This window comes from Spermophilus citellus (assembly GCF_964194105.1).
Source record: "Spermophilus citellus genome assembly, chromosome: 3".
Classification (NCBI taxonomy): Eukaryota; Metazoa; Chordata; class Mammalia; order Rodentia; family Sciuridae; genus Spermophilus; species Spermophilus citellus.
Genome location: NC_138184.1, coordinates 77,689,376 through 77,709,584, shown reverse-complemented (window position 1 = coordinate 77,709,584; position 20,209 = coordinate 77,689,376). Strand labels below are relative to the sequence as shown.

At 40.6% G+C, this 20,209-nt stretch overlaps 2 protein-coding genes across 3 annotated transcripts in view; one reads left to right on the top strand and one right to left on the bottom strand.

Annotated features, from left to right (window-relative positions):
* The first annotated feature begins 71 nt into the window (after positions 1 to 71).
* On the top strand, positions 72 to 4,276 carry LOC308643530 (uncharacterized protein C12orf76 homolog). Its single transcript, XM_081283349.1, has 2 exons — positions 72 to 239; positions 2,970 to 4,276. Exons 1-2 carry the CDS (start codon positions 107 to 109, stop codon positions 3,053 to 3,055), a joined length of 219 nt encoding a protein of 72 aa, XP_081139475.1. The 5' UTR covers positions 72 to 106; the 3' UTR covers positions 3,056 to 4,276.
* A 3,220-nt stretch (positions 4,277 to 7,496) lies between these two features.
* The window catches only part of ANKRD13A (ankyrin repeat domain 13A), a 36,763-nt gene continuing 24,050 nt past the window's right edge, over positions 7,497 to 20,209 (bottom strand). Inside the window, exons 7-15 of one of the 2 annotated variants that reach the window (XM_081286745.1) lie at positions 19,806 to 19,872; positions 18,363 to 18,444; positions 17,370 to 17,431; positions 16,476 to 16,609; positions 15,174 to 15,331; positions 14,429 to 14,533; positions 11,850 to 12,010; positions 10,234 to 10,301; positions 7,497 to 9,562 (exon numbers count right to left, since the gene is read on the bottom strand). In XM_081286745.1, coding sequence (XP_081142871.1) covers positions 9,367 to 9,562; positions 10,234 to 10,301; positions 11,850 to 12,010; positions 14,429 to 14,533; positions 15,174 to 15,331; positions 16,476 to 16,609; positions 17,370 to 17,431; positions 18,363 to 18,444; positions 19,806 to 19,872 — 1,033 coding nt within the window. In that variant the 3' untranslated portion in view covers positions 7,497 to 9,366. The remainder of the gene's footprint in view (positions 9,563 to 10,233; positions 10,302 to 11,849; positions 12,011 to 14,428; positions 14,534 to 15,173; positions 15,332 to 16,475; positions 16,610 to 17,369; positions 17,432 to 18,362; positions 18,445 to 19,805; positions 19,873 to 20,209) is intronic. The other variant, XM_081286746.1, reaches the window with a different exon arrangement.

Here is a 20,209-nt window from a genome sequence, read left to right as displayed (position 1 = left end):
AACGACACACTCCGGGCGGATGCAGGCTGCGGAAAGCGGGCCGCGGCTCGAAACAAGGGCGGGACTTACGGCGGAAGTGGCCTCTTTACCACTAGTGCCGCGGAAGATGCTGCGTTCGGTGTGGCTGTGGCTGGGTCTGGGCCTGTGCAGCCTCTTGCTGGGGCAGGCGAAGGCCCCAAGCCCAGTGGAGCCGTCGGAGCGGAGCCGGCCGTATGCGGTGCTGCGCGGACAGAACCTAGGTGAGCAGCCGCGGGCGACAGGCGGTGGGTCGCACTTCCGCTTCTGCAGCTTCCGTCCACAGGAACCTGCCACACAGGGTGGGAGATGCGTGAGGGCCCCGGGGCAGGTGGGGACTCTCAGGAGCCTCGAGACCCTGTCTCCGAAGGCCTGATGCTCAGCACAAGGCCCGGTAACTTGTTATTTTCCCGGAATGTGCTGGTTGTGCCTAAATGAACCGGAATCGACAACAGCCTGCGTCCCAGCCTGAGCCCCCTCCTGGGTGGTTGCTAGGGTTAGGCAACGAGGCGCGTCCTAAACCCCTGAGCACCCTGCGGGATTTCTTAGCCTGGACACTACTGACATGTTGGATCAAAAGATTCTTTCTCAGGTGGAGGGAGCTACCCTAAACACTGTAGGTTGTTTAGCAATACCCCCACCCTTTACCCTGTAGATGCCAATAGCCCACCCTATTTAGATCATCGAAATGTTTCCAGTGGTTACCAGTGACCTCTGGGTGAACATCCCCAGCGCTGAGACCAGTGCTGTAGATCAGCACTCCTCGGAGGGTGGTCTGCAATCTAGTTTATCTTCAAAGAGATGACTGGAGAAATTGAGTGTTTCAGAACTTAACACCGTGCTGTTGTAACATCCCAGCAAGTGGAGACCAGTTCTAGGTATCTCTGACCTGGAACGCTTCGCAGGTGAAGGGAGCTGCAGGTCTGGGCCATAAAGCATAAAAACTAGTCCTTTACCATTGGTAGTACCAGAAACATGGCCCTAGACAATCCTGTGCAGTGGGTATTTTTACCTAATTTTACAGACAAGGAAACAGACACAGAGGTTGGATGACTTGTGTAAGCTTATGTAGCTTATAAACATACCTGGAAACCCAAACCTGTGCCATGTTGCTGATCTTCACAATAGTAACAGTGCTTATTATATGTCCAGCAGTTTGTTGAGCACTTTTTTATTTGGCCCTCAAACTTTTTAAGTGGGTGTCATTTGTCCCATTTGATAGATGCAGAAAATCATGCTCCCTTATGGGAACTGACCATAAGAATGGAGTGAAATAGTCTAATAGGTTCTGTCTGGAGCTGCCAGTCAGATAACTGATTACATGGAAAGTGCAGAGAGAGGTGGTGAGCAGGAGAATCAATCAAGCCCCAGATGGATCAGTAGCTGTCCCAATGGACATTGTATACCTCACAACACATGCTTTTAAGCTGTTTTTAATTTATTTTAAGTAGATTTCCATCCCCCATTCCAAGCCTCAGAATTTCTGCTTTGGGAGTTTAAATTTTTTAGATACCTTCTAAATTCAAGAAAATGGCTTAAGCAGAATAAGACGGTTTTGAATCTAATTACAGTCGGAATTTTAGGAACTTGGAATTCAAGACTTTTGAAAATTGGGGCAGGTGTTTAGGAAACAAGGGCTATTTGAGATATGACATTTAGCTCACATAAGCTGTAGATTTTGTTTAATAAAGACATTAAAGTTACTTGTAACCTTTTGGAGTTACGGCACACTGTCTTTGTCATCTCTTCTACCCTTCTTCTCTCCCTCACTCACCTAAAAAGATGACCTTCCCTTGCAATAATTGGGTTAAGTGTGGATGATGATGGGGCACTGGGGGAAATACTCTGAAATTACTGTTTCGAAGAAAACTGGTGAAATATTGGTTTTCCAGAGGAACAGTAACTTGATTGGAAAACAACCATGGTTAGGCCCCAGCTGGAATTTGAGTTGGGCCCACTTACTTACAAGCACATATAAATATACTTGCTTATTAATGGTAATAGCATTTTGAATGCTTCCTAAGATCTCTGTTATTGAAACACGGTTGCACATCACTGTTGCTGTTGAGTAAACCCTCTGGCAGGTGACTGGTTAATATTTTAAAGCACAGGTCCTTATCATCCTGTACCAGCAAAGCTCAACTTGAGTAAATAGTTGTAGATCCCACTTCTCACCTGAGCACCTTGAAAATTTTAGTTGTGAACTTTATTCACAAAAACATAATAGGTTTGTGCAGTTGGTTAATTGCTTCTTTGGTGAGAAGATCCTGGTCAAGACAATATTAAGAGACTGAAATATTTTATTCTTTACTGAATTTCCAGGTCTTACTAGTGGCTTTCCAGACATAGTTGGGCTCCCTGCACCTGTTACCTGTCTGTAGTCAGATGGTTCTCCACACAGCAGCAAGAGGGATCATTTCCCCAGCAAAATCAGAGCATGTCTCCCTTTGCCTTCAGTCCTCCTGAAGCTCCTCTTTAAATTTTTTGGGGGAAGTCCTTATTTTCTTCGTGGGCTCCAGGGCCCTATGTAAACTGGCTTCAGCCTTCCTGTCTGGCCTCTTTCCTTTCTCCCTTTACTCCTTCATATTTGTCTCCTTTTCTTCTGGCCCTTCTCTGATCCTTGGGAGGGCAATGCTCTCCCTGCAGAGCTGCACACAGCTGCTCCTTCCTGTTATCAGGGACTCAGCTTGTGTGTCACCTTTGAGCTTCCTCCTCTACCCTACCTGCTGTTGCCCGCCATCCCATCACCTTCACAGCATGGTTTTCTTCACAGCTTATCAAGGTATATGAAAGGCTTTTACTTATGTCTCACAGCACAAGGGTTTATTCACAGCTCTCTCCCCTCCTCCTGGCACAGTGCCTGGCAGTAAGTGGCATTTGAAAAATCATAGTCAACAAATGCATGAATTGCAGAATCTGTGTGCCCTTAGGAGTAACATATTTTCTCTTTGCAGTGTTGATGGGAACCATTTTCAGCATCCTGCTGGTGACCATCATCCTTATGGCTTTTTGTGTCTACAAGCCCATTCGGCGTCGATAACAGCCAAGAAGCGAGTTCCACCACAAACTTTTGGGAACAGGATAAGTTGTGTTGCACATGGGCCAATGGAGAAGTTGGAATCAGAACTTTTCTATTTGGAAATGACCTTTGGTCATTTGGTAAAAGCTAAATGGTTTAGAAAAAAAAATCTACTAGTGATTGTTTTTCCCCTAACATCCTAATGCAAGTAATTTGGCTGCTGAGCTGCTTCTTGATGTTTCTTTTTATGTCTGACTGTACTTGTAAAAGACCTGATGCTCCAAGGTTCAGGGCAAAGATAGAGTATTTGCAAGAAAGAAAACATGGTAACCCTGTACCCATAAGAACCACACTGGAAAGGACTAACCATTAATGCTTGAAATAGTAGTAAGAGGAAGGCTTAACCTGTAGAGACACTGCGTGCACTAGAGCCATCTGCTCACAGCAGATTAAGAATCACAATTTTCATTATACTGAGTTGACTTAGAATGCCCTGGGTTGCAAAGCAGTGTCCACTGTAGGGAACTTGAGCCTGTGACTCTCTACCTGCATCCAACTCTGTATGTGGATGTCCCCCAATGAAGTCAGGGTCGCATCAGGTAGGCCTATTACTGTATGCACCCTTGGCATAGAAAGCTCTGGGATTGGACTGGAAGTGTTTAGCTGGCCCCTCAGGAAAAGAACTCCATCCTGTTCAGACACAGTGATCCCTTTGTTTAGTACTTAAGTCTTTCCAGCCCTAAAACTTGTGTTAGCTTTTCAGATGGGGAACTGAGACTCAGCAGGAGGGTTACCCTGTTCAGCCCTGGGTATGGGGGGGGCTCAACCAAGAAGTACATTTCCACTGTGGGCTGCTGTGTGTTTACATAAATTCAATCTCAGTTTTGAAAATGCTGAGATTAGTTAGTTTGCACTGCTGGTAAACTGGATTTTTTACCCCTGTTGAAATGATACTTCCACACTTACAGACTGGTTATTAGTATTTATTTTAAAGGTGCTAGATTTAATTTTGTTATGAAGTTGAAATGCTTATCTTGTGCTTTATTTAGCACAGCACTGATATTTTCTTTTTTCAACAACCTGCACTTAATGTGAAATAACTGATGAGGCATACTGTAACAATGTGACCTAAGGACTTTGTTTAACCTTGTAACATTGAGCCATTTAGATGTTCTTTGTTCTGTACTTTTGAGCAAACTGTCAATTAAAATGAAAGCCAAACCCTAAGTGCTGTTTTATTCTTGGTAATTATTTCCCAAGTGTTAAAGTGCAGGTAGGGGTGTGTGTGGGTGGGTGTGGGTGTGGGTGTGTATGTGTGAACCTGATTTCTTAAGGAAGCACTGTGAAGTAGAATTTTAAATTCATGTGAAAAACTTATTGCCACTAGACAAAGGTACTATTTTTAAAAACTGAACCATGTACTTCAGGGTCAAGATTTAACAGTTCTCACCTTTTTGATTTTGATTTCTACTTTGACTGACTGTACAGGTACTTAGAAGGTATTTTTAATGTTCAAATGTATGCGTTTTACCGAGGATTTAAAATTCAAACTTTATGACTTTGTGGTTAGAAAATGTGATCTGAATACTGCTAATTTCTTGGGAAAAAATTGATTTAGGTTTCTGATCTCCGTGGTGACCTTAGGAAAATTAATTCTAATATTCTGTATCTTGTTAGATCAAGTTTATTTACAGCCTTTTGCTTTATTTTATCTTAGTGGGGTTTTTCCCTTAATGTTTATTTATTTATTCATTATTTTTATGTGGTGCAGTATTGATGGAAATTCAAAGCCCAACCTTGACCTATGTCTAGAAATAGGTAGGCATGGGTTAAGATTGACGTCCAGTTGAGAAAAGTATAATACACGAATAGTACCCAAGAGTCCTCAGACCTCAATCAGCACTGAAAGGCTTCTGAATCTCAACTTTAAGAAGTTTATTTAGTGTTTGCTAACATTTTCTTATTGGTGCAGGGTTACCAAGGGTTCATCTGGCTACATAGGTAGTATTCTGAGAATGGTTTAGTTATGTGGTCTAGGGTTGACAATACCTCCAGAGATGAAGACTAGGGAAGTAATCTGTTTGAAAGTACTAGTTGGCTAGTCTTGATTGCATAAAAGTCAAAAACCCAGGGCCTCACACATGCTAGGTGAGCGCTCTCCCTGAGCCACAACTCCAGCCCTTAGTGGATTTTTTAATTCATTTCATCTACTTAATCTATTGATCACCAAGAAAGATTTTAAAGTATCACAAAATGGAAGTCCATTTTTTAAAATTTTCCTTTGATTAACCAATTAATGCCTACTTTATGCATTTGAGACTGTGTTTCAGTAAATGTAATAATTTTAAAGAAAAAAAAGGAAAGTAGGCCATAATCAACTCTAAGGCTGGATCCAGATAAGGCTTGGATTCTTGTCCCATCTCCAATTATAAACAGACTTAACCTCTCTAGAGCCTCAACTTTCTAATCTGTAAAGTGGTGATATACACTCTCTCTTAATTATTGTAAAAATCCAATGATGTGGGCTGGGGATGTGGCTCAAGCGGTAGCGCGCTCGCCTGGCATGCGTGCGGCCCGGGTTCGATCCTCAGCACCACATACCAACAAAGATGTTGTGTCCGCCGAGAACTAAAAAATAAATATTAAAAATTCTCTCTCTCTCTCTCCTCTCTCACTCTCTCTTTAAAAAAAAAAAAATCCAATGATGTGAAAAATAATACAAATGGAGGAAGAATCACCACAGCTGGACCATCCCATAGAAGTCCTAGGTTACTGACTGAGGAAGAAGGGGGTGGGACACAGAGACTGGCATTTACAAGAGTCCAGTCCTAGGAATACACAACCATTACCATCTCATCTGGAAGAACATCTTCAAATACTGCTATGATGTTCATTATCATTTTTAGAATTTTAAAATGAAACAGTAAAAACTTGTCAAACAATTAAATCTTGTGACTTGCTTTTCACTTAGAATTACCACTCATCTGTTCCAGTTTTCTGAAACAACTGTGCAATAATGATATTCCACACACAAATCCAAGACCCAGTCTACATTCATGTTCCAGTTTCATCATCTGTATCAACAAAATAATCTTTGCAGAAAGAGGCCTTTTGTAGAGGGATGCAAAAATATTAATTCTGGGGGAGAAAATTATCCCCAAAACTTTTATGCAGTCAAGACTAGCCAACTAGTACTTTCAAACAGATTACTTCCCTAGTCTTCAAAGGTATGTTGTCAACCCTAGACCACATAACTAAACCATTCTCAGAATACTACCTGTGTAGCCAGATGAACCCTTGGTTACCCTGCACCAATAAGAAAATGTTAGCAAACACTAAATAAACTTCTTAAAGTTGAGATTCAGAAGGCTCTCAGTGCCGATTGAGGTCTGAAGACTCTTGGGTACTATTCATGTATCATACTTTTCTCAACTGGATGTCAATCTTAACCCACACCTACCTATTTCTAGACATAGGTCAAGGTTGGACTTTGAGTTCCCATCACCAGTCACTTGTAATTTTCATAGCCCATCTTTTTTAATGCCATCTGTGGTCAGCAGGAGGCTGGAAAATTTACCTTTCCTCTCGATATTGAGAATAGACTTTTCTATTTCTTTGACACCTCACATCATGTGCAGTGTGACAGGCTTCTTTATGGAACAGAAAGTCTTAGAAACTTACAAGTTGCTTAGTTAAAGTTTCTGCTGATATTGGGTCATTCAAACTTGAATGAACCTAGAGTTTAAAAAAAAGAAAAATAAAACTATTGTTACATCATCTGATCATCCTTCTATCAACTATTGTTAAATCATCCATCCACTTGACCTAAGAAGACTCATTTTCTTTTCTTCACAGTGCTCTCATGGCTCAGTGAATTGGTATCTACTTTCCCACAAAAGCAAAGCAGCTTTTTCACATCCTCCCAGAAATATCAAAGCCTCATTTCCAGAACCCAAACAATTTTTACTGGCCGTCAACTACCTTTTTTGATTTAGTAAAACGTATTAAGTGTAAGATGAGTCTGGAAGCCCTAAGTATCATCTGAATGTGTAAAAATAGCCTCCCAAAGCACACCAGGGAAGGAGTGTTCAGCGGGCCCTCCTGTCCTCCTCCAGAGCCAGTGCGCCTGGGGACACTGCTGCAGGGCTGGCTGAGCAATCCAATGTGGATGCTTTTCCTTTTCATCTGGAACAAGCTGTGTGGCACATGTGGTCTGTGTGAGTTGGTAGGAAGGCTGACAGAAGTGTGCCACCTTGTCATGGTATACAACCGAGCAACTTGTTCCAGTGACGAGAAGACAATGCAAAAAAAGAGAGACAAGACTCAGGACTGGGGTTGTGGCTCAGTGGCAGAGTGCTTGCTTCGCACATGTGTGGTACTGGGTTTGATCCTCAGCACCACATAAAAATAAACACAATGTGTCCATCTGTAACTTAAAAAAATGTTTTAAAAAAGAGACAAGACTCAGACTGAATAGGATACTGGATGAGCACCCTCTACAGAAGCAGTCTTTATTTGCATTTTAAGAGAACACATAGGAAAAACGCTTTGACAGGTTGACATGTTGCTCAGTCCCTTTTTAAGTGACTTCCTAGGGAGAAAGTCAAAAGACTTTGGGAAGCAGAGCAATGGAATGCAAACACAGAAATTGCCTACGATTCACCTTAGTGAGTAAATGACGTGGCCTAACTAGAGCCATTCCCAAAAAGTGTCTTCGCTCACAGTAAATGCCAAGTAAACAAAACGCCAAGCTGCATATGAAACAAAAGTGATGTTGCCTGTACTGGCCTCGTGTGCAGAGAAGGAATTTTGGTCAGACCATGACAAAAAGGCAGATGGCAATATGGAATTAAAAGCACAATTCGTTGTGTGTAGAAACCTTCTACTGGCAACACTAACTGTAGGATACAGACATTAACTGGAACGGTAGTATGTTTCTCTTCCTACCCTGAAAGAAGCACAACAGGAAATAGGTGTGGAACAGAGGAGGATATTGTTTACCAGGTTATTTCAGTGCAGCCTGTGGGAATAAATACATGGGCCAGAGGGAGAGGTGCCCTCAGCTGTATTCCCCAGGGGTCTGTCTGTTATGCGATGGGTATTTACAGGAGGGTTAGACAAAATAGTTAACTACTAAAGGTATCCAAAAAAGGCCTGAGAAAATCTGGTTAAAATGTATAACCTTGTATTGCTACTGATGGGAGTAGTCATTTTTTTTATATCTTTTAAAAATAATAAAAAGATTCTGTTAAAAAATATATTTATCCAGAAAGATGTTGATTTGAACTCTAAAAAGCAACATGGAATCCCTTTTTCCCTTTTGAGTGAAGAACCATTTGAGCTCTACATTAACTCCCTTTAATTTCAAATCCATCCTTATCCTTTGGGTGACCTGTGGCCCGTTTTTCCTAAGTGTCTTTCTGGAAATTATTACCAGACGAGGTGCAGAAGTCACCCTGGTTTAGTTCTCTGCTGTTCTGATACTCTGGCCAGCTCCCCCAGTTCAAGAACGAGCCATGGCTTCCTCTAGCAGCTCCTTCAGGGACAGGATTAGCTGCCTTTGATTTAGCCTGGAGGATCCTGCTCTCAAAGGAGCTGCCTTTACAAATTCAAATCAGATCCCTCAATACATGGAGTGAGGTGGTTTCAAACTATTAGTGATTTTTAAGGCTAAGGCAACATCTGTGGTCATCTGTATATCTTAATTTGATGCAAATAGTCAACCATAATCTAAAATAGATCCTGTACATATCTCCTCTTTAACTTTGGCTGGGGGTGGAAGGAATGGAATAAGGTGGAGATGGAGGAGGAATAATGACAATGTTCTAGAAACCCTATATATAAAGGTAAAAATAAAGAATAGATCCGCACAACCCATTTCTTTGGTGAACAGTAAAGAAGGTCTCAGTTCTCATAAACCACTCTACAGAGGCTGCTGCTGCTGCTGCCGCTCTCATATATAAAAGCACCCTGACTCTGCAATAACTTGTTTTGTTATCACTCCTTGATAAAAATGTATTTACAGACCTGCAGGGATTGGGTTTTTGTCTAAAGCTGGTAGTAAAAATGTGACCTGCAAGCCATACAACTAATGGAAAGTGACGATGTTCTTCTCCCCTTAGCCTGGAGATGGGGCCTGCCAATCCCCGACTCTTCTCCACTCTGGGGAATGTCCTGGATGGGCCTGGTAGTCCCTGGTCCTGCACTTCTGTATAAAGAAGGGGCAGCTGTCATCTGCAGAAGTGTAGGTCCTCAGCCCTGAGGCCTCAGTTGACACAGCACTAATGTGCAGCCCAGAGCCTCTGCTTTGTGCAGCCCATGGGCAGCAAGGTCTACTTCTCAGTGAGTGACAGTTGTAAGACTTGCTGGAGCTCAGCCTCCTCCTCCTGGAGACGGAGCTCCTGCTCCTCCAGCTCTTTGGCAGAGAGCTCCATGGCCAGCTGCAAGTCGCTGTCGAACCGGCTCGTGTCTCTCAGGGCATCTGCGCACAGGCCTTCTGTGCTGGTGAGGAGGCTCTCCTGGATAGCTCTGTGTTGGAAAAAGAGAGATGCTTACTACTAAGGTCATGGTGACAGCTGCATTTTGTAACTGCTTCCCAGGTTCATGCTGTGTTTTGTGTGCACAACGCCATCTTAACCTGAGGGGTGCCAGTGCTGAACACGGATGAGAAACCCAGTACTCAAAGAAGACTGCCTAAGCTTATCCAGCTACTAAGTGATGGGGCTGCAAATTAAATCTGAGTCTGTTGTGAGGCAAAACCCAGGTTCTCCCTAACAGTTTCTCATACATCCTTAAAGTATAAGAAAATGAATCAGTTTTTCCCTTCAAAAGTGTTTCTAATCATCTCTGTAGTTCTTACTCCAAGTGTGGTGATCAGTGTTAAACTGTATAAACTTCCCACTGGAGAAACTTCCCCTGTGATCAGACGTTCATAGAGGATAAAACCAATCAGAAAACATTTCCTTGATCTTTTTTGCCAATGGCGCAGACCTGGGAACCAGTCGGCATTACCACCCCTTCCTGGAAAGGCACTGTCAAGGGTTCAGAGCTGGTTTAACGACTAACTGCCAAAGAGGAAGCAGCAGAGCTTACACATTGTCTCCTGCTAGGGGGTAGGCCATGCATCTGCCTGTGTTATTAAGTGCCTTTGTCAACTTTGGTTTGACAAGAGCCACATCATTAAGACGCACGTCAATTACCTCTCGTACTGGGCCTCATAGCTCTGTGTTGGGCTGATTCCTCCATTCGAAGCTGGTCCAGAAAGTTCCTAGCAAAATCAAACACAATTGACATGAATACCTCTTAGAAGGAATAGTTACCACCCTGATAAGGAAACCAAAGCAGCAAGAAACAAAATTTTAAATATTTACATGCCTATTATTGGTAGTCTGGTGTGAAATACTGATAAGGACTTGGGTTACCTCAATAATGACACCAAATGTCAGGTCACAACCAGTACCACCATGCAGTGCTACCCTGATGAACAACTACCACCATACTCTTCACAAAAATCAATCTAATGAAAACAGCTAAACTTGGGCAACATTTAAATGACCAAAGCAGGTTTTTAGGGCAGAAGACATAATTCAATATTTGTCGTAGGGAACTTTGGCTACTCCCCTTGTCAAAATTTATGTCAATAAAGTTTCCATAGATACTGGGTTTGGAAAAGCTAATCCTACTTACAGAAGGGACGGAAGGAAGAGTGTGCTAGGCTGGCACTGAGGTTTGGGGCGGAGATCTACCAGGGAACATGCCTGCTCTGGAATCTGGCCTTCAACCCAGCAGCCTCAGAAAACTGAATGGGTCTGTGAATTGGTCTATGGTGGTAGCAGGGGACGTGAAGGAGGAGACTCGGATTACTCAAGCTTAAGACTTGAGGATAAACCATAAAACCCCAAACCTCTATAAGTAGAGGTGCTAAAATGTGGGTACTACTCTCCAAGCTTAGCAGCCCCAGGAGGATGGGGCAGGGCCGCCTCACCAAAGAATTCCCAGCACACTCTGCAAATACCTGCTGAGAGCACATTGGGAGGAAAGAGAAAAGCAGCGACCAAACCAACGGACAGCAGGAGCCCAGGGGTTCCATCAGAAGGTGGAAAAAGCAGATCAGACCCAGCAGAGTAGAGCAGAGAACCAGAGAAGGGAGAGGACAGAAGGAGCCAATGATGGGGGAGGAGCTGAGGTTCAGACTGTCCCAAGCAGGTGAAGTCTGAAGATACCACCAACAGGACATAAGGTCACTATTCTTACCCAGGTCTCTCCTGTTCCTAGCTCCACTTTTTGCTAGAGAAGCAGAGAGTTTAAGGGGATGACGCCTCTCATGAGTCAAAAAATTTGCATACTTCAGAATCAAGAGCCATTTTCATCACCTACTTACTGGGGAACCACCACCCCATGTTGTCCTTTCTTGGGGAGGAGGTGGGGATTAAAAGCCCATTACTACCTTCATCTAAGTCTACTGACAAATAGTATCTCAGGAAAAAGACAATAGTGTAAGTTACCCTGAAATTACTGCTTCAATACTAGAAAATTATAAAGCACACCCTGAAATGTACATAATCATTAGTTACACAGGTGAACACAAGAGAAAAAGGAAAGCCTGTCTGAAGGCACCTTGTGAGTGATGCTGACTGGGATTACGTAGATGGTCTCGAATATGGCGAGCTTTTGTAAAAGACCTGGTTTGTAGAACATTGAATGATCTGTGTGTATACTCGATGCACCAGACTTGCTATTTAGACTAAGTCTCTGGTGATAGCTGAAACCTGAGGGTAACACTTCCAAAGCCCTGTCATTTATCCTGCAAACTCACCGGGCTCCTGCTGGACTCCAAGAGGCTCTGCTGGATGGCAAACTGCATTATCTCATAATCTTCATCCTGCAAATGCACATTTCTGCCATTGTCTTGAATGTGATAAGATTCAGGAATTTCAAACACAGACTGATCAACCTCAAAATTGGTGACCTGGGAAGCTGAAACACAAAAGGCAACCATCCAGCGTCCAAGTTAATTATAACAACTTTCCAGTCAAACTTCGATGTGGGTAGGGACTTTGTTTTGTTTTGGAGACAGGGTCTCACTATGTTGCGCAGGCTGGCCACAAACTGCTGGCCTCAAGCAGTGCTCTGGCCTCAGCCTTCCAAGTATCTGGGACTATAGGCACTCACCACCATGCCAACTTAAAAAAAAATTTTTTTAATTAAATAAAAGAATGAAAGGATCAAAGTTGAATAATCAACGTTTGCTATTATGTAAAAGATTTTGAGAAAAAAATTATGACAATAAAAAATATCATAATGCACCTTTTTCTTTTGCCTTGATTTTAGCAAACAAATTAATGCAGTTATAAAAAATAAAATACAGCACAGTAGCACATGCCTGTGATCGCAGGGACTCAGGAGGCTGAGGCAAGAGGGTTGCAAGTTTGAGGCCAGCATCAGCAACTTAGCAAGACCCTGTCTCAAAATAAAAAATAAAAAGGGCTAGAGATGTTAGCTCAGTGGGAAAGCGCCTCTGGGATCAATCCCAAGTACCAAAAAAATTTTTTTTAAAAAATAGAAGACTACAGAATGAAAAGTGAAGATTTCTCTCCTTAATTCTATTTCCAAATTCCAGAGGTAACAAGGGTTTCCTTGTGTGTCCTTTGAGGACTGTGCTGTATGTATGTCTACATGGGAGTGTTTATGTGTCTTTATACAGGGAGTCACACTAATGTGTTTTTCCTTTTAAAATAGGAAATATGGTAAACATATAAAAAAGGGAGCATATGAACTATCTAAACACTTAAAAATGACAACCATAAAACAAATGCCTGTGTCTCCTTCCCTAGCCTAAGACATGGAATACTGCCCATGCATATCCCAAGTGTACATCCCTTAATATCCCCTTCCTCCAACTGCAGTTTTCACTACCTTGCTCTTCTATGGAATTTTACTACATGTGCAAAATCTGAGTGGTTTGTTTAACCCGTTTTCAACTTGACTTAAATGGAATCATACAGAATTATTCAAACTGGTTTTATTTTTCATTCAACACTATGTTTTTAAGTTTTGCTACACTTGGCTATAAATTTTTATTTTCACTACTGTATTTTATTCTGTTGTATTATATAACACAATTAGCACATTCTGTGATCTCATGACATCTATGTAGTTTTCAGATTTTCACTATTGTAAGCAATTCTGTTGGCCATTACTGGGGGTCTCCAGATGCCCATATGAATGAGTTTATCTGGGGTAGATACCTAAAAATTGTTAGATCATAGAGTGTCACATCTTAATTTACTAATTAATGCCAAGTGTTGTTTTTTTCAAAAAAGTATTCCAATTTACACTTCCTGCCAAAATATTACCCAACTTTACTGCCACATGGGAGTATAAAATTGTATATTATTGTTCACTCTACAACTTTTTTAATTTCAAATTTTAAGTTATGTACACTAAAATGCTTCATCAGACTGGTAGACTAAAAGGAGAAAAACCATATGACCACCTCAATAGTTGGAGAAAAAGCATTTAATAAAAATCAATTAACAATGGTAAAAACCCTCAACAATGAACTTGATCCCCAATACCTCAAAACCACAACAGAACAAAAACAACTCTCAACAAACTAAGGATACAAATGGAGAATCTCCTTAACCTACTCAAGGACATCTACAAAAAAACCTACAACTAATATACTTAATAATGAAACAACCCTTGCTCCACTAAAGTCAGGGACAAGGCAAGGATGTCCATTCTTACCACTCTTATTCAACACTGTACTGGATGTCTTAGCCAGTCTGACAAAGCAAGAAAAAGAAATAAACAGCTTAAAGAATGGCAGGGAAGAATTATAACTGTATTTATTCACAGACAAAATGATCATGTACATAAGAAATTCTAAGGAATCTACAAAAAAAAACTACCAGAAGTCAAGTAAATTCAGTAATGTTACATGATAACAGGTCAAAATTTAAAAATCAATTTCTATATAATATAACTGAACAAAATAATAAAACAGATCCATTTATAATAGTATCCCAAATATGAATTGGATTGACGCAAAGGAACATTAGAAAAAAATAATGGTGGCACCTAGGAATGCTCTCTGTCTTGACTGTGGTGGTGTCCAGATACACATTCATTCAAATCCACTTTAAATGGGAGCATTAGACTGTATGGACATCACTCTTAATAAAGCTGATTTTTAAGAATATACTGTCTTTTTAATACAAGTGTGGTCATACATATTTTACAAGTCATTGTTTCATTTAATTTAAACTAAATCTAATTTTTCTTATCCAACAGAGATCTACTTCACAAGATACCCCCATTTCAAACTGAATAATTAATTTAATGACTAATATATGAACTTCTTTTAATCACAAAACAACTTTGCTTTCTTACCTGAATCAGCCTGGGTCCCTTCATTTTGAGTTTCTTCAGCAGTGCTGCAACCATTAACATTTCCAAAAGTAATCCGTGCATTTAAGACGTGAAACAAGGGAATTTCTATAAAAAGTAAAAATTCTTATAAATAAACTTCTTGAGAAGAATACTGAAAGCATTCCCTTACTGTGTCCTTACTAACTGGTACTATGCCAAGCACTTCTTACCATTATGATTTCACTGAAACTTCCTAACAACATACAGGGAAAACAGTAGATTCAGAGTTAAGCATTTTCTTCTCGATCACAGCGATTGAGTGACTGACCAGAATTCAAATGTCAGGAATGTTAAAATTCCTCACAAATAATATGGATTATATAAAACATTATACATACTAGTTCAGGCCCTAAAATATATTTATGTTATCAAAGGATCTTGGTGTCAATTGTCTTAAGTAATTATCAAATTTGAAGTTTCACTTACAGTTGACATTAACACAATGAATTCTTCCATGCCTTTTTAATCTGTCAGCACCATATATAAATTGAACTGATGGTTGGAGATCTCCAAATTTTGATATGTAAAATGAACTTATTAGCATCATGACACTTCTTTAAATCAAATCAAACCAGAGAATAATTCAGATCCCTGCATTATGTTTATTGTGTGCTACCCTGTACCAAATGTGCTCCAGTTCTGTGATTCTGTCATCCACAAAAATGGGCAGAACTTACAAGTGTTCCTGAGTTTTATTTAATGATACCTATTTTAACAGGAAATCCAGGTGGGAATTCCAGCTTGATGAAATCTCTCAGTCTTGCAAAATGAGCACTAGTTCGAGCCATGAGGTCAATGATAGGAATGACCTGCTCCACCAGGGAGAGGGGAAACTCTTCGCACATCCACAGCATTGCTTTAAACCTGTAGAATTCGATCAAAGAAATACTGAGGCCAGGGCTGGGGTTGTAGCTCAGTGGTAAAGCACTTGCCTTGCACGCATGAGGCCCTGAGTTCAAACCTCAGCACCACATAAAAATAAATAAATAAAAATAAAGATGTTGTGTCCATCTACAACTAAAAAAAAAAAAAAAAAAAATACTAAGGCTACCTCCACCACGTGCACTTTATTGCTATGCAGTAAGCTAGACAACACCAGCCTCCTTATTCCACATTCTTCCCCATTATCTCTCTTTTTTTTAATTTACTTATTTGTTTATTTTAATTAGGTATATATGATAGCAGAATGCATTTTGATTTGTTGTATACAATTGCAGCACAACTTTTCATTTCTCTGGTTGTACACAACAGACGTAGCATCGCACCTTATGTGCAGCCATACATGTACTGAGGGTAATGATGTCCATCTCATTCCACCATCTTTCATGCCCCTATGCCTCCTCCCCACCCCACCCTGCCCTTTGCCCAGTCAAAGTTCCTCCATTTTTTCTCTGCCCCCCCCCCCATTATCTCTTAATTCAGAACTACTGAGGGACTAGACCCACAAGGAATTCAGATCACCCTGGAATCGGGCAATGGGGAAAACTGTCTATATTACAACCTACTCTTACAGTAGCCTTAACTGATAATAAGCATGAAGAAATTGATAGCTGATGGAAATAATTTCATTTGATTGGCCAAGATTTGTTCATAATTAAAAAATTAAATAAGAAAAAAGAATTATTTTTCTCTTTTCTTTTTTGGTACTGGGGATAGAACCCAAAGGCACTTTACCACTGAGCTACATCCCCAGCCCTTTTTTATTTTTTTATTTTGGGACAGAATCTCTCTAAATTTCCCAGGATGACCTCAAATTTACGATCTTTCTTCCTCAGCCTCCCAAGTAGCTAGTTTTACAGTGTGCACCACTGCACCCAGCAGAAAGAATTCCTATATCTACTCTATAGTCCATTTGGAAAAGGAACAATCTACAGTTAGTTTTCATCAGACAAAGTAATTTAAAAATTCCTTTGAAAGGAAAGGAGCAGAAGAATGACAACCTAACACCATAAAACAGCACCTCTGAGAAAAATCCATCAGTTCAAAGTAGCAACCAAATCATTCTTACTTTTGTGTTCTAATTGTCAGCTCTTTTGGCCTTCCAATATCCCTGTCTTTCAGATCAAACTCTTCACTGAAGTACTCTTCAGGTGTGATGGCTGTGGGATTGTTTGCAGTGGCACACTCTGTGGTGAGATCCTGCTGAGCCAGAATTCAGGAGAGTCAGAAGTGCCAAGTAATACAGGTTTCCACCTAGTGTACCAGGTCTCTGAGGCGGACATGTTAACCAACTACAGATCAAGAGGTTCCAGTCATTAACCTTTTAAAATTAAGTTACTGCATGGAACAAGAAAGTCTATAAAGATATTACCATGGCAAGTCTAAAGTTTCCCAACTTTAAATTTTTCTCTATTCTCCTCCTGCTTATGAAAAGAAAAGAGAGAGGGAGATAGAATATCTGAAAGTGTGTACGACATGAAAGACTTGAAATTGAAGTGCTAGTTCTATCATTCTCGAGTTTCAACACTGGAAAGAAAATTTATTCTTTTTTTTTTTTTTTTTTTGGAACCTCACCCAGTAACACGGATTGTACCAACTGCACATAGTTTATTGTGGGGAACAAATCAGAAAATGTTTGTTAAGATGCTCTATTACAATACAGTCCCAAACCCTTTTTTAAGTGCCATTTTAATAGAAAGGACCATAGTTTATACTGGATGAGTGACTGCAAAATCGAGAGCAAGAACACCTGATTTCTATACTCTTAGCCCTCCTCCAAAACCTTTATTTTCAAAGACTCCCTCATCTAATTCTCATCCAAAATTATACCTCCAATTCCAACTTGAGAGTTCTCTAACATTTCTGAAGAGAGCAGCCTAATCAGGATCCATCACAAGCACACATAATGTGTTTTTTTTTTTTTTTCATTAAACTGAGCTGAAAGCATGTGGCTTCAACTTACCCCTTGAGCACCAAACTGGTGTTCCACAGTTCCCAGCAGAGATTCCAGTGGATTCCTGTCCGCTGCAGAGGGAGGGAATGTTTAATGTCTAATATTACAATTGACTATGACTATAGAAAAAGTTCCTTATCATATTTTAATGTTTTGGATCCAAACTACCTGCATTAGGAAACCCATTTATAGTCAGGCTGATAAAAATCATCCATAACTCTAATTTATCCTTTACAGAACATTTTTTATTAAGATCACTAAACCAAGAATTCAGCAGAATAGTAGAAAGAATTGAGCAGAATAGTAGAAAGAGTTGTGATTTAAGAGTGAGCCAGATCTGGATTCTAATCCTGCCTCGGTCACTCACTGCCATATGTTCTGGGCCTTAGTATCCTGTCAAACTGAGCAATGGGCACAGTCATGGTGGTGCTGGTGGTAAGCGGCAACCACATGCTTACCACATGCTGCATGTGCCGTACTAAAGGTTTGCACGTGGCTGCTCATCTCATTCTTCTCAATAACTGAAAAAGGACCAGTATCCCCCTCATTTTAGTACCAAGAAAATTTAGGCATGGAGCATGTGTAACTTCACAAGGCCACAGAGCTGACAGAGTCAGGATGTGGCAACTGTTTGGCTCAGAACCCAGGTTCCATCCAAATCTTTCACTGCAATAGTTAAGACTAAATCACTTATTCCCAAGATACTATTCTCCCACATCCTTATCTACATTTTTTTGGCTGAATATAACAATTGTTCATCATGACACATAAACAAACCCTCATGAATGGCTTTAATTACAGCTGAGACAACTACGGGGAAACACTCCAAGAATGAGTCAGTCTCAGGAAATTTTCATAAAAAAGAAGTCAGGCTTAGGATTAGCATGTCCAGATCACATTACTGCAAACTTAACAGAACAAACAAAGGCTCTCTCTAGAGTGAAAAATACAAGGAAAAAGAGAAGAAGAAAACCAAAGAGGCAGGAGGGTGGCGGTGATTACCTTTGTACCTCTTCTTTTCCTCCTCAGTCAGATGTTCTGTGCGTATTTTGGTTATCACATTCACATTGTTTACTGTGTAGACCTTGAGAGATGTGTGCAAAAGAAAATAGTGACACAGGGAATCAAAACTCAAAAAATAAGCACAGCAAGAGCAAGAATGCTGAAGCCAAAAAAAAAAAAAAAATCTAGCAAAATAAAAATGATAAATGGTTAACAATCATTAGGAACCTTTAAAGAAAATATGTAACTACCAACTTAGAAATGCATCAGCAGATACTTTCCATATTTGACAGTTTAACACCGAGGAGTGAACAGCGACAGACTGCATCTTCCTACTTGGCCTTCTTGTTGCTAAACAGTCTCAAATGTCCTGCAACTAGGATTCCCACCTGGGCTCCTACTGTACTAAAGTACCCAAATCTGACTCCCAAACTCCCACTGATCTGTGGTAATCTGCCAGTACTGCCTTAAAGGAAAAGGAAAGAACACAGGTTCTCTAGACCTGCAAGAGGCAGGGAAAACCAGCAAATCACTACTGGAAAGGTATTCTGTGTACTGACAAAATATACACATAAATCCATTTTATAACTGCCAGAGGAAATGCTGTTAACAGGAATGACTGAGGAAAATCAAATATAACAGTTAACAGACAATTAACTGTAGATGCCATGTGTGGATTCCCAACATTGAAAGCTGCAGAAAGTACACTCAGCACCAGAATGACTATTTCTAAATGCATCTTGCTGAGCATGACATAAGCTTTCTCTGCTCACTCAGAGGCCACCAGAGGACCTTGCAGCACCTGGCACCATCCCCACAAGCCATCAGTCCCTCTGTACTGCAAAACTAAGGGAAGGCCAGCAAACAGCCTACCTTCCAGCTGACAAAAGGCCAGATGACTCAACAGACAATCATCTCCGCCATTACAGCCCTTTAAAGTCACTGATGTCATGCAAATAGGCTGTGAGCCTTTGGTTACAATTAGGCTGATTTTTTTAAAAATAGAGGCTTAGAATCAGCTAAAGACATAAGTTAAAAAAGAAAAAAATACAAGTAATAGAGACACAAAAGCTATCATGATTTTTTAAAAAAAGCACACAGGTTATTTTAAAAAATGAAAAAGCATGTGAAATCTAATCCCTTTTCTTTTCTTTTTTGAAGCATTAATGACTAGCTTGTCCTTCCCACTGGGACAACTGGTACCTATACTCATTTCTCTACAACACTGTTTCTCTTTGGCATAACTACAGACCTCCTCAGAACATGCTATCCCTTTTTCTGAAAGTCGATAAAACAAACATCCAAGTGAGAGACACATTAAACAGTATTTAATCCCCAGAGGACCTTCATGGCACAGATGCATGAAAAAAATCTGAACAGACTCCTCATTTGCATAGAAGCTAAATAGCTATATTAAATCTTATTTTAAGAGTTTCCTTTTACCTTTGCTTCGTAACCATTAACAACTTCTGCTTTATCTGTCCTCCAGCCCCAGAATCCGGATTTAGTTCTGATAAAAAGTGAACACCACAAATTTCTACATGTACAATATGCCATTCAGATTTATCCCTGCAGCCTTTACAGTTTTTCCCCCAGCTTAAGTTAGTGAAGGACACTTGGAAATCATAGTCCTATTGTCCACAAAGGATGCTATCAATGACAGATGGCTTAAACATCCCCATCCCCCACCCACAGTTATTAATCAATTTGCCTCACTCCAGGCGCAGACAGCCTCTGTTCTTGGCTTCTTTACAAAAACTGCCAGCATAGAAGACAAGGGTGGTGACATTTATTGAACAGCTGTCCTAAAGAAGTGAGTGGAGATGACCAGCATTCAAGGACTTGCC

Excerpts from the sequence above, each read along its gene's own strand:
- LOC308643530 (XM_081283349.1), top strand. The coding sequence starts at position 107 with ATGCTGCGTTCGGTGTGGCTGTGGCTGGGTCTGGGCCTGTGCAGCCTC. Across the intron at positions 240-2,969 it reads GCTGCGCGGACAGAACCTAG|TGTTGATGGGAACCATTTTC; the intron begins GTGAGCAGCCGC and ends TTCTCTTTGCAG.